The sequence below is a fragment of the Capsicum annuum genome, chromosome 3 (genome assembly GCF_002878395.1).
Source record: "Capsicum annuum cultivar UCD-10X-F1 chromosome 3, UCD10Xv1.1, whole genome shotgun sequence".
Classification (NCBI taxonomy): Eukaryota; Viridiplantae; Streptophyta; class Magnoliopsida; order Solanales; family Solanaceae; genus Capsicum; species Capsicum annuum.
In genome coordinates, this window is record NC_061113.1 from 192,801,868 (window position 1) to 192,816,488 (window position 14,621).

The window sequence follows — 14,621 nt, forward strand, 5'->3', positions numbered from 1 at the left end:
TTTACTTTTCAGACTTCAATGGTCGAAAATATATTTAATAATATAGTTAATTATTTATTTATAATTAAATATATTTAGTAATATATTTATTTACTTATGTTTTCGACTACAGTAGTCGGAATATATATTTCTCAAAATTTACAGCCAAATATTCTCACTGTTGTTGTCGAAAAATGTGTCAGAGAAATATTTTATAAAAAAATAAAATAAAAAATTAAGTTTTCCAACTAAAGTAGTCGAAAATATTGCGACTGATTTTTTTTGATTGAAAATTTCAGTCGGAAATATCCAAATTTCTAGTAGTGTTTCAAACCTGGAAATATTTGAATTTGATCTCCATGAAAGGAGATTTGTGAATCTTCTTGATATATTTGATTATCAAGAAGAGATGGTTTTGATGTGCTTATATCCCATTAAATTTGTGGGATATTGGATATGTCAGGGAATATTTGCCCCTTTATATAAGCGTAATTTAGAGTTTGTGGAGTAGCCTTAGAGCCCGTTTGGATAGGATTAAAAAGTTACTTTTTAACTTAAGTAATTAAAAAATTAAAATAAATAATTTTAAATTAAGCAGATAAGTGTTTGGATAAAAGTGCTGAAACTGAAAAAAATCAGTTGATGTGTTTGGTAAACAAGTGTTGTCAATCACTTTTTTGTTGCCAAAATGACTTAAATATCCTTAAAGATGTTAACACATAATAACGTGAATTGTTTATGATTTTTAATTCTAATACTTTAAAATAATTTCTATTTAAATACACTTTCAACGTAAAGTGATTATCCAGGTCAATTTATAAATATAAGTTACTTTTTAATTTTTAAATATTAAAAAATAAAAATTTTAAGATATTTTTTATATAAATATGGTATTATATTGTAATATTGCAAGCTTGTAAACAACATAAATTTTTTAGGAATGAAACAAACTATTAAAAAGAATCAATTTTTAAAATTTGAATAACATGCAGGGATTCTATATGAACGGATAAAGAAGAACTTACCACAAGCTCGATTTGACGATAAAATTTTTGAGTGTTTTCTTATGTAATGATGGATTCTCTGAAAATAAAGGAGAAAGATAAAGAAAAAACTGGAGGGAAAAGATAAAAAAAAAAACAGCAAAAAGAAAAAGAAAGAAAAATCAATAAGGGATACAAAGTTTAGGGTATTGTTGGAATTAGAAGAAAATATAAGGGATAAAAAGGTAAATGTTTTGGTCAAACCTAAAAAAAATTTAATCTAGAACGTAAAAAGCTGGGGGTATTCAGCTTCTCAATTTTTGATTTTTTTAATCCACGCTTAGTTTTTTTTAAACTCTTTTTAATTTTACCAAACACCTAAAAAGGCTAAAAAAAATGATTAAAATCTAGTTTGATCAGATTTTAATCATATCCAAACACCCTCTTAAGCTAGATTTAGGATAAAGTAGCCTATAAGCGTAATTTAGGGTTTGTGCAGTAAACTCCAAGCTAGATTTAGGGTAAAGTAGCCTCCAAAAATTCTATTAGAAATTGAATTGGATTCTTTAAAGTCCACAAAATTTCGATGTCTACAAATGTCCCTACTTCAATGCTTGTTAGAGTGTAGACTTGATGAAATTCAAAGACGAGTCTTGAAGTATTTATAAAGCTTTCACGTTTTTGTGACTGTAGATTTGAATATATGATTTATGAGAAAAGAGATGAAGGACAGATTTGGTCCCATGAGCATGCCAATATGTTTGCAATAGATTTTATAGTGACAGAAATAAATTGCAATCACAAATGAAATATGAGAAAATAGGAATTTTATTGATAAACGATATGGCTACAATTCTGTTCCTCTCTTAATTCTTCCCTCTTGATTTTCTCTGTAATTCGAGGATCGTTAATAGCGTATTTCTCGAATGTAAGAAGATTTGAATATTAATTTTCTCCGTGCATTTTTATATATGCGTAATTTAGGATTTAGAAAATTACCTACAAGTTAAATTTAAAGTAAAGTAACCTCCAAAAACTCTAACAGGAATTAAATTGTTTAGAATACATAAAATTTTGATGTCTGGATTGCTTCGACATGGCATACATAAATTGCCACCCACCCCGGTAAAAACTTACAAGCACCCAATGTATGCACAACAACAACAACAACAACAAACTCAGTGTATTCCCACTTAGTGGGGTAAAGAAAGAAATGCAACACGAGGACTTCCCAGGGGGTAACCCATCCTAGTACTACTCTCGCCCAAGCACGCTTAACTTCGGAGTTCTAATGGGATCCTGTGCGTTAGTGCTGGTATGATGATTATATAATTAAATTAAGTAAAATATATGTTGATTAATATATGTATGCACCAAATTAATATTTTTTATCATGATTATATAATTAAATTAAGTAAAATATATGTTGATTAATAATAGTTAAATAACATAAACTTCAAATTCAAACACATGACATGTATGTATTTGGTGTATACATGGATGTAAGTTTTTTCCCACCCACTACCAACTCCAATCACGATTTGTTCTAATCTTCTGCCTCCATTACACGAAGAATAGGTAAGTTCTCCATTTGCTATCCATGTTATATTTAAATAAATTTAGATTAGTGTGTTCCATACTAATAAATTTAGATTGGATGTGCTAAGATAAATCAATCTCAGATCAGGCCGACCAGCATACCTCAAATATGTCAGATGATCGGAGAATACTCAAATCAATTTGGCCACCTCCATTTCTTAATGAAGAAACAGGACAAAACTTCAATGTTTATCCCACGTGCTAGATCTTATTAACAGCCCATACTAAGGTCCTCGCTGTTTAAGGTCCGCGTTTAATCATAAAAATTATAATTTTTAAAAATTAAAATTGAAGTTAATATAAACTGAAGTTCTTTTAAAAATTTTGTGAAAAAAGTAACAGTGATTTTTTTTTTTTTTTACTAAAGTGAGAATATTTGACTTTAAATTCTTTTGAATAATTTACTTTGTTAACTAAAGTAAAATAATATTTTTTAAAAACTTAAAAAAATTCTTATTAACAAACGAATACCGAAACCATTTTCGAAATTATTTGAGTATTCACAAGACTAATGCAATGAAAAGCTCCAAAAGAATCCTAAAGCATACTCCACTAATTTTGTCTGATAAATTTCAGTGGTTTATCAATCAATCGGGTTGCCTTTTGAATTCAACAAATTGAACAGCTATAGTGGCCCACAAACTGTCAGAACCCCACATGCTTCCCTTTAACCTTATCTTGACATCTTCATTCATACGTCCCAATCTCAAGATTCTCTTGCCTATGACCTCCGTACGGAGCAAATTGCTAATATTTTCAGGGCCATATTCGTAAATAAACATATCCCCTGCGCAGCTATATTATTCGCTCAAACCAATTAGCTAAACGTCAACATTATGTATAAACGAAATAATTATTAAATAAATAAAGATATTCTCTTTCGAGAGGAATCAAAAAAAAATATATATCTATATCTCTATCTATAATCTCTATCTATAATTTATAATATATTAAAAGTGTGAAAACCTTTAAAAAAGGAATTTGAACTTTTTGTTCTTTATTAAAAATTTTCGTAATAGATAAAATTATTTTTTTACTTATTTTTTATTATTATAATACTATATTTAATATTAACTAAAGTCCTAAAATATATAGAAAAAAAATTAGTTGTATTTCCATGTTTTCAATTAAAAAAGAAATGATTTAATTAGAATGAAAAAACAAATCCTAAAATTGGAGAACTAGCAAAAGAGCCGAAATAATGTGAGGAGTATTTTATTTTTTATTTTTGAAAAAATAGAAGGGTCGTACTTCCTTGAAAAGCACGGAACTTTATTTTTTGGAAAATTACAAATACTTTCAAATTCCCTTATTTTTTCAACATAGTTTTTCTTAGAAAAAAAAAAATAATGTTGCAACATTCAGTTGTATCCTAATATAAATAATTTATATGTAGTATCAATTATAGGCGTCCCTAATCAAATTCGTTTTGATTTATAAATATATTTTCATAAAAATAGTTTTTTTGAAAACAGGAAGTCTGAACTCCCTATAAGAAAATTCACCATTGATTTCAGTATCGTTGCGGCACTTTCTTTTCATTCGTTATTTATTAGTATTTTCTTAAAAAAGTTTGGATGAAGTTCTATGTATTATTATATGGAGTTGTATGATAACTTTAAATTTCTAAAATTTTATATCTTAGTTATTTATTGCTATTGAATTTATGTTCATTGAAATATGATAAGGTGAATTTGTCGCACTTCTTTTGTGCCTAAGAATTCCTAAATTGTTTAATATTTATGAGGTTTAAACCTTTTCTTATTTTGATATTGATTTAAGTAGTCTTCAAAACTGAAAAGTCGATAAACTCTTCATCAACAATCTACCGGTCATTGAGGTACTTTCTTCTCATTTTTTGTTCATTAGTATTTTTTAAAAAGAGTTTAGATAAAAAAAATTAAATTGTAATGTGGAGTTGTATGATAATGTGAATTTTCTGATCATTTATTTTTAGTTGTTTATTGCTATATGTGTTTTCTTTTTATTTTAATTTTGATTCAAGATGTCTGCAAAAATAAAAAATCGATGAAGTCTTCACCAACAATGTCAGTGTCATTGATGTACTTTTTTCTCATTCTTTGTTCATTAATTTTTTTTAAAAATTATTTGGATTGAATTTAATATGTTGTTATGTGAAGTTGTATGATAATGTGAATTTTCAGATCATCTATGTGTTAATTGTTTATTGCTACATGAGTTTATGATCTTTGAAAGATGACAAGGTGAATATAATATACCTTTTTAGCCTTCGTAAATTATTTAATGTTTATGGTATTTTAACATTTTTTTCTTCTTTTGATTGTGATTTAAATCATCTCCGCGTGATCAAATTTATATTTGACTACACATATGAGAGAATGCGAGTGTTGTCTGTTAACGAACAGGTCTAAAGGAAAAAGAAAAAATTAAATTAAACTAAATTAATGACAGTAAATTTTATGTAAGAAGGAGATCAATTAACAAAGTACTTTAAATAAGATGTCACGAGTAAAAATTATTTGCTATAAAACTGGTTATGCAATTTTGCGGTGCTATTATCTCTAATATCTAATATGTGTTTTTAATCTCTAATCTATAGTATATATAATCTATAATATATATACTCTCTAATCTAAAAGTGGAAAGACCCTTAGAAAAGTTATTCAAATTTTTTGTCCTTCATTAAAAGTTTCTCCTTTAGACAAAATCGTCTTTTCAATATTTTTCTCAAATTATTGTCAATAGGAATTTGAAATTAATTAAAGTCCTTAGTTAAGTTAGGAAATAAATCATAATATTTAATAGTTCTAAATCAATTAAAATTTTACCTTACATATAATTTGTTAAATTAAATAAAAATAAAGAATATTTTGAATTAAAAAAGGATACAAAAAAAAGAAGAAAAAAAAAACTAAACCTAAAATTAAAAAATACCACAAAGGCTAATTTATTAAATCGAATAAATACAAATTTAAATCGACAAAGGAGATTTAAGGACATTAAAAATACCGGAAGAAAGAAAATAAAACTAAACCTAATATTACTTTTAAATTGAGAATCCTTTCTTTTTACAACAATGCGTCCACAACGTAGTTCTCAAATTAGATTTTTCTTTGCTATCGTTCTTCACAAATTTACTTATGATTTGAGGTAAACTTTCTAAAATTTTAGTTTTTGATGTTTACAATCTTGATAATATCTGTGAATAAAAAAATAAATTTGCTTCTAATTTGAGTTAAGTTTTCTAAAATTTTAATATATTCTTGAAGTTTATAATAATAAATTATCATGTATTCATGCTATACAATTGTTGATTAAGAAGTTTTTAGTGAAATATTTACAGTATTTATGATTATAGAGACAGTTTTTTCTACGATTTGATATAAGTTTTCTAAAATTTTAGTACGTTTACAAAAATAGATTATCATATATTTTTTTATAGACAATTACTAATCAAGATATCAAAGTAATTTTATAAAACTGAACTCTTTGAAGTAAGGTACACGCGCGAGACACGTATAATCGAACTAGTAGATATAATAAGAGGAAGGAAGTAATTTAATTGGTTGTTGATTCTCATAAAAGAAAATAAGTACTTCCTCTGTTTCATAATAAGTTAATTTTTGAATTTTGACACACATGTTAAGAAAAAAAATAAAGACATAAATTTATCATGTTTTTCCATTTATACCTTTTTCAAATTTCAAAATCTTAATAATGATATATCACACATTTAAGGAAGGATAAATTTGAAAAAAAAAAACTCAACATCTACCTTGAATTGTGAATCATTTACTTATTTTGAACACAAAAAATTACTTCAACAATTCACTTGTTGTGGAACGGAGGAAGTAATAGCTAATTGATTTATTATCTAAATTTCTAGGAACTAACATGGGGAATCGAAACAACCCACATGAGTAGATACTTAGGTCTCATTTGACCATAAAAATTATAATTTTTTAGAGTTGGAGTTGAAGTAAGAGTTGTGTTTTGACCATGAATATAAATTAACGTTGTTTTTGAAATTTTGTTAGGAAAATATGAGTAAAAAAGAGTAAAAGTAAGTAAAATTTATTTTCACTTTTTCAAATGCAATTTTAAAATTGTATTTGAAATTCTCATGGCCAAACGTATACTGTCTTCACTTTTTTCATTAAAGTGAAATAATTTTTCGAATAAAAAGTAAAAACTTTTCATGGCCAAATGACTATTTAAAAATTTAAATTTTATTATTGAGATTTTTCGTATATCTATATTTCTTCTTTTAATTATTAGTCTCTCTATTTCAATATGATAGAAGTAAATTATTCTTTTCAAACTAAACTTACAAAATTACATTGAATTTGTTATTACTTAACTTATAAAATTAAGTTGGAGTTATTATCGGTGAAGGTTTGATCCTTAGGCCTGTTTGGATTAACTTTTAATAAGAAACTTATAAGTCAAAAATCATAAATTAATATTATCCTATTTTTGACTTATTAACTCTTATTTTGACTTAAAAATAAATACTTACAAACATTTTTTTACTTTATTAAACACAGTCAAAACTAAAAAAATATTTAAAAATTAAAAGCATCTAAAAATAAGTCAATCTAAACACCGTCTTATTTCCCTTTATCCCCCTCTCAATTTTTCTTTCCTATGCCCCCCAATTTTTTTTTTTTTTTAAAAACAAAATATTAGTACTAACTAATCTCCATTAAATTCCAATAATACCCCCGTCACTCTCCTATTATTCCTTTTTGACTTCTTCTTTCTGCATCCCTTCACCTAATCCTAATAATAAACCTCTGCATATTGTATCACTCTGTCGCCATCTCTTTTCAAAGCTTACATCCTTTTTCCCTTTGGTTGCTAGATTCAAGCGAAAATGAGCCGTTTCAGGAGATTTGACCTTATCGACTACTCCCCTTCTTCTTTCTTTCTCCAAGAATCCTCATTTTTCACCCCCAAAACCCTACTCCTAAACCCCCACTACCTCCACATTGAAGATGAACTCGACTGCACCCTCGATCTCCTCTCCCCCAAGCCTTACTCACCCACCACCCTCCTTGATCTTACCTCCCCCTTCGATGATTTTGACACCATTACCGATCTGGTTCAAATCGAAAGAACCCCTTTCTACACCACTACTCGCTACCGGATTCACCACCGGGTCGGACTCAGGACTGAGTTACAGTGTCTGTCCGACCGAGTCGCTGCGCTCGAGCGGGGGCTATTAGCGGAGAGGAAGAAGGAGAATAAAATTGGTGAGAGGAAGTACACGTGGACGGCTGAGATCAAGAGTCCTGAGAAGGACGGTGTTGATCGGAAGTATAAGTGGGTTGCTGAGGTTAAAGATGGTAAGAAGAAAGGTGGTTTGGATAAAAGCTACAAGTTTAGTGCTGAGATCAAAGGAAAAGGTGAAGATTCACGTAGTTACAGTTTTAAAGCATCAAATGCTAGCAGTGATGGAGATGAAAGTGACAAAAAAGAGAAGAAGAAAGATAAGAAGAAATGTGAAAGCAGTAAATCTACACGTTTGGTTGAGATTGAAGAGCCTTCCCATCATGGCGCACTTGTTTTAAGACAGGTTCAGTTTCGATTTTCACTGTTTTCCTAATCAATGTCAGACTCTCCGAAAATGTTGTCGACGTACCTGTGTTGAATCCTCCAAAATGCACTCGTTTTAGAGGATACCACACACATCCAACAACATTCTTAAAGAGTATGAGCAGCATAGGTTCTTTGAAATGCTCATTTCGTTCACTTTAATTTGTGCGTATCTCAAGAAATTAGTATGAACATTTTACTATACTAACCATATTAATTGATGTTTCAGGTGGAAACATTTGGGAAAATAAGTAATCAACAGTGATCAATGTTGAGGGTAAAACAGGAAAAAAATACTGTCTTTTCTATGTTAAATAAAAGTGACAAGTAGGAGTAAAAATCCATTTTTGAAATACTGACCAGTAAAAATTAAAAGGGGGAGAGTAACATTGACACTATCTTCTCTAGGAATGCGAAATCATGAAATATGGTTCAATGGGAATTGTGTTTTTTGTTTGTGATGTATAGGTATTTGCAAAGAGGGTGGAGAAGAGAAGGGGGAAGAGGAAGGAGCTGTCACCACAAGATGCAGCTTTAGCTATTCAAATGAGTTTCAGGGCTTACTTGATAAGGAGGTCGCAGGCACTGCGTGCTCTGAGGGAGCTGGCCATTGCCAAGACTAAGTTGAAGGAGCTAAGGGCTCTCTTCAACAACTTCACTTACCGACGACGTGTTGCCCGTGATGCTGAGGAGCGACAGAGGTTCTCTGAGAAGATTATTGTGTTACTGCTCACTGTTGATGCCATTGAGGTATACATATTACTAGATTTATTATATGGCGATGTTGCTCGTGGTTTTTATCAATTAACTTATTGAGTTTAGTTATCTGATGTATTACTTTTTCTTTTCCAAATTTTATGATGGTGTTTGACCAGATTTGGAGTTTAAGATCTAGTGTCACTTAGTATATTATATAAGTGGTAGTTGAGGAAAATATTCAAGTAGTACCGGAAAAAAGCACACCAAAATTTATTACTTGATTAGTCAAATGGATTTGGATATTTGGAAGTTATGAATATTGTTGTACAAAATAGTATTCTCAAAGACTCTGAGTTGTCCTAAAATAAAACAAGAGGGTGTATAAAGTGGAATGGATATTTGAAAGTTGTGAATATTGTACAAAATAGTATTCTCAAAGACTCTAAGTTGTCCCAAAATAAAACAAGAGGGCGTATAAAGTGGAATGGATAGAATACTAAAATTTGCTACTTGGGAACCTTATTTTTGCAGGTAAAGCATCATTTATCTGTTCATGGATCTATTATTTCGGATATTTGTAAATGTTGCATGATCTGATTCCTAGAATTCGCGTTTCAGCGCCCTCATTTTAGTGATTCTTGTCTATTTTTTTTCTTATTGCTTTTCATTCTCTTTTGGGGGTGTTGGGTGGTCCACATTTGAAGTAGTTCATCAAATCGAGGCTCATTAATAGGAAGTATGGATCTGAACAATGAAAAATATTATAAGCATGACATTTGGGACAGATACATTTTGAGACGTTTGTGCTTCTATTTTTGCTAATCATTATCCAGTACAGATTACTCCTCTTAGCATTGTCTAACTAAACAGGCAACATAAGGATGCAGTTTATTGTTGCTATACTGCTGCCTTTCCTCGAATTGAAGTGAGGAAGCACAAATTTTCTGTTTTCCAGCTAGCTTTACAATAGCTTCATCATTTCCATAAATACTTCTAGTAAAACCTTTTTCGGTCTGTATTTTAATTGATTTGCATGACGCGGTGCCTACTGCAACCAGCAATGTCATTGTTAACTTAATTTTATTTCTACATTAGAATCCATATATATAATTTGTCAATTACATCAAATGTGTGCATATAATGGGATCACATATTTTCTCTACTTGCAATGTGTTATGCAAATCTTTGGCAGTTTCGACCCTTTTTGGCATTTTCCTTCTGTTTCAGAAATGCATTTATTCTTTACTTTCCTTCTGTATTAGGGTGCGGATATGATGGTCCGAGCTGCAAAGAAGTCTATGGTAGACGAGTTAGAAGCAATGCTTGATGTTATTGACCCCCAAACTGGTGGGAGGCCTGTATCTGCTGCTAGGAGGAGAACATTTGATATGCCAGATGGTGCCATTCAGAAGGAACTTGCAGCTGGTGTGACTCAAGTTGTCCGAATGCTTGATGAGTCCAATGCTGCTGAAACCTTTGAAGGATGCGTATGAGCATGTGAGATTCCGCTGGTCTCAGGGGTTTGCTATTGTTGTATGTTCTAAGTAAGACCGACTATGGTATGAAACTACTACTATTGTTGTTAACGTTTCTTTTATTCTGGATAATGGAGATCAGAGCTAGTCTGTAATCTTCTTCCATCTTTTGGTATGAAGTTTTCACTTGGCTTTACTCCACCCACTTGTAGGGATATCGTTGAAGCATAGGTGATCATGTCAAGGGTAATGCTTGATGTTTCCTTTGTAAATCACATGCATTTCACTATCAAATTAGGTAGATCTTGTGCTCCGACAATGTGCACTAGCATCTTTATGTTGTTAATAATGTGGAAAACATGAATCGTGATTTCACTTTGACCTTGTTGAAATTTCAGTTGGGACCGCTAATGTGGTGTAGTTGCTAGGGCTGACCATATTTTGGTTTAAATTGACAAATCAAATCGAAACTTTAATTTCGGTTTGATTTTTCGGGTTTTTGGATCGGTTTCGGTTTTTTATTTTTGATATTCGATTAAATGGTTCGGTTTTTGATTTTTCAAAAAAATAATTCGGATAAATCGATTAATCGAAATTCTATAAATAATTAATAATATCTCTATATATAATATATATTTAATATATAGCAATATAATATAAATATATGATAGCAATCTTCATAACTAATAAGTAATGGCACGCCACATACAACTAACAACATACATCAGTTCAATAGTAGAACAACCGATTGAACCATAGACCGTCGGCGAGACCGTTGTCTATACAACAACACCAGAGCCGGCGACCAGACGACCATTCTGGGATTTAGCCTGCGGTACCGATTGTGGTCTTTTTGGCAGCGATCACTCTTTCGAGTTCTGATTGTTTATGCAAACTTATGCATAATGAAGTTATATATTATGTTAAACTTATGGTTATATCATTTAGTTTCATCCATGTTGAATTATTTATATCTAGGAATGAAAAATAGGTTTGAATATTTTTTTTTAATTATTAATTTTAAATGTTCAGTCATAACAAATAGAGGTTCACTACTTTAACCTTCAAAATTGAAATGAAAATCCTAAATAACCAAATTGAATTTGTAGAAATCGAACCGAATTTATTTTGGTTTGGTTATGATTGTCATTCTTGTCAATCCGAAAATCAAAAAATCAAATTGATATTAAACTATCAAACCGAACAAATCGAATGCCCAGCCCTAGTAGTTGCCTTTCCAACTTAGCTAAGTTGTAAGCAAAAAGACCTTCGCAAAAGTTGGTTAGCTACGGGTAAAACTTTTAGACCGGCAAATACCTAATATCAACTTTATTAGCCATGCACATACGAGTAGTCTGTTGGTTAGAAGTGAAAAGACATTATTCATGAGTTGGCAAGAAGGATATGAATCACCTTATTTTCCAGTGTAATTTTGTATCAGAAGTTTGGTACTTTTTTTCTTCAAGTAAATGGGGCATGGCAATGGTCTGAAGCAGATGTTGTAACTCTATAGATACCATCCGTTAAATTATTTTCCCTTTTTAATATACGAGGGAAAATCATTCCATTTTTAGTAGAAAATATTGTCCTGGGAAAATATTTCTAGCAACCAAATAACTTCAAATGATTTAATTTTTGAGAAATATCCAACAGAGATGAGCTAAGTCGGGATTTGTTAACTAGTGTGCTATAATGCGGTTTGTACCTCCCAGCTCTGCTAAGACCACCAAAGCTAATGGTAAGGCAGGTACTAAGCAGACCAGCAGTCGTCTTTCTTTCGGATGCATTACTTTTTGCAATACCAGTGACATTCTAGGTAAACGGACTTGAGCCCAGATAACACCCCTAGAATTCGGGCCCGGGCTGATCCAATTCTGAAGAGAAGGTAGCACTTAGCAGTCCACTGGTCAATACATAGACGTTTTTTGTTCTTTTCTCCATATGGATTTGATAATCCTTCAATCACGAGCTAGCTTTTCGGGTTAAGTTATGAGCAAGCTTTTCGGGTTAAGTTAGGTTATGATCCATTTCTTTACAATAAATACTAGTAGTATGTGTCTATTTCATACAATTTAGTGGCTTGGCCAGCTAAGTTCGAAAAAAAGTCTTTCCTTTTCAATTGAGAAGCTGACATAAATAACCCCACTCATTACAAAAGTAGCAACCAAATGTATATATGCACATATTATGAGGAAGACTCTTGTTATCAAGCACATTTATACTTTTTCTTATTTCCAAAATATAACAAATAAGAAATATGTTACAAAACATGACAGATTTGGGAAAAAAGAAGAAGAAAAACATATTCCGTTTGTGCGCGGGACGCAGCCCCTAACCCTCTCCCCCACACAACCTTTCATCCTTATTTTCATCGTTCACCAATCTTCTACATTATATCACTTGAGAGGTGGACAACATGCTTCGGTTCTTCCTTCATTCAATCCCACCGCAACTCTCAATATCACCATAGAATCAATCTGCCACCCTTTCTCTTCCCTTTAACAAACAATCAATTTAACCTCTATTTCCTTATTTTGAAAAGAAAAAAAAAAACATTGTTCCCGCACCCTACCAATCACCATCGACCACTATCTAGCCTCTCCTCTTAACTTTTGGCTCTACCTTGTCCGATGTGAACTTATAATGTAGACTTGATTTTGAGTTCATCTTTTTTCTGTTAGTTTTCAAGCTTCGTCATTGATGTGAATAAATTAAACATAAATTTTATACAATCTTCTTTATTTTAAGAGGAAATGGATTAGAAATCCATTTCTCCGGAAATAAATTATTTGATTTTATTCTCTAGCCATTTACTAGGATCACGGTGAGAGAACCAAAAATTATGATCTCATTTCAATTCCTCAAGAGTCAGCTCCCGATCTTGAAGATTAGTTGAAACCCTAAGAATTCATTTCGGTTGAGATTGAAGAATTTTAAGGTGACTCATGACTGTATTAAATTATATTAAAGTTGTATGAATATTGTATGAAAGTTGTATACAATATTGTTGTAGTTGTATTGAATTATATTGTAGTTGTATTGAATTTTCAAAACCCTAACATAAACTTCATACAAATTTACAAAGTTGCATATTTCGTAGCGACTGTATATAGTTTTCAGACAAAAAAACGTGAGCAGAATTTAAGCCATGAGTGAGATATACATATTTTCATACAGTTTTCTTACATTAAATTTTGAGCATGACTCCATATATATTTTGTAAAAAAAACTATTCATGTTTATGTTATATATATATATGTTGAAAGGTCTAACTATGTATTGTAAATTCTACCATTTGTAGGGGTGCAGATATAGGCGATTAACTAACTTATAAAATAGATTTATTATAAGTTAAATTACTGCTCTCTAACATATATCTTATTTGTAGGGGGGTGCGGATATAGGCGATTAACTAACTTATGAAATAGATTTATTATATCTAATGAATCTATTTTTTTTTGTGCGTGGATATTTCTTAAATTTTGTTTCAATATCTTTTAATGATTTATTCTTTTCGTAAGATATATTCATTAATTTGTTTGGTTTATTATTTTATCCTGTAGTAATTGCAGAGTTACAAATTTCTGTATAATAATTTATCCTAACTGTACTGTAATGTATATCTAATTCTAAATTTTCAATGTTATTTATTATCTTGTGTTGTTCTTCTCGTAGTGAGTTTTTTAAATTATATAAACTATCACATGTACTTTTTTCTAAATTTTCTAAGGTTTCTTCTATCCATATTAATTTTTCTTTTAGATTCTCCATTATTTTTCTAATTCGGTTTTTATAATTAATTTCTTTATTTAGATTATCTTGATTTTCTCTAGTTTTTCTAATATATTCTAACATCTCTTAATCTGAATAATATCCTTCTGGGTAAATTTCCTGGTATAACTGTTCTATCCAATTTATGGTTTCAATTTCATAGTCTATTACTTTTTCTAATATTATTCTCTTAATATCTATAATTTCTATATCTTTAAGTATATATAAGATTAAGACTTTAAGATAATCTAGATAATCTATCTTTTAAGATTGATTTTATTATAATATTTTGTAGTTGTTTGTTTTAGTCTTAGTAGTTCTTGCATATTTTTATTAAGAAATTCTATATATTTTATATCTTTATTTTTCATGTATTTGTCTATATTTATTTTTATCTGTTTTTTAAGTAATTGTATGTTTTTCATATCTTTTTCTAAATTTTTTTTGTAATTTGTCATGATAAGTATTTGTAAGAGTAGTTAGGTAGATATGGTATATAATTTACTCTAGTCATGTAATATTCACCAAATGCTTT

The 14,621-nt window shown here is 30.0% G+C and overlaps 1 protein-coding gene and 1 non-coding gene across 2 annotated transcripts; one reads left to right on the forward strand and one right to left on the reverse strand.

Annotated features, from left to right (window-relative positions):
* Positions 1–2,172: 2,172 nt before the first annotated feature.
* Positions 2,173–2,290, reverse strand: LOC124897416. Its single transcript, XR_007054137.1, has one exon. It is a non-coding gene; the product is annotated as a 5S ribosomal RNA (ribosomal RNA).
* A 4,972-nt stretch (positions 2,291–7,262) lies between these two features.
* On the forward strand, positions 7,263–10,690 carry LOC107863441 (BAG family molecular chaperone regulator 7). Its single transcript, XM_016709351.2, has 3 exons — positions 7,263–8,121; positions 8,610–8,891; positions 10,103–10,690. Exons 1-3 carry the CDS (start codon positions 7,420–7,422, stop codon positions 10,331–10,333), a joined length of 1,215 nt encoding a protein of 404 aa, XP_016564837.1. The 5' UTR covers positions 7,263–7,419; the 3' UTR covers positions 10,334–10,690.
* Positions 10,691–14,621: the final 3,931 nt, after the last annotated feature.

Bases quoted from the DNA above. Each gene is read 5' to 3' on its own strand.
- LOC107863441 (XM_016709351.2), top strand. From the start codon at position 7,420: ATGAGCCGTTTCAGGAGATTTGACCTTATCGACTACTCCCCTTCTTCT. The intron at 8,122-8,609 runs GTTCAGTTTCGA...TGTGATGTATAG, and splicing joins GCGCACTTGTTTTAAGACAG to GTATTTGCAAAGAGGGTGGA. The intron at 8,892-10,102 runs GTATACATATTA...CTTCTGTATTAG, and splicing joins TCACTGTTGATGCCATTGAG to GGTGCGGATATGATGGTCCG.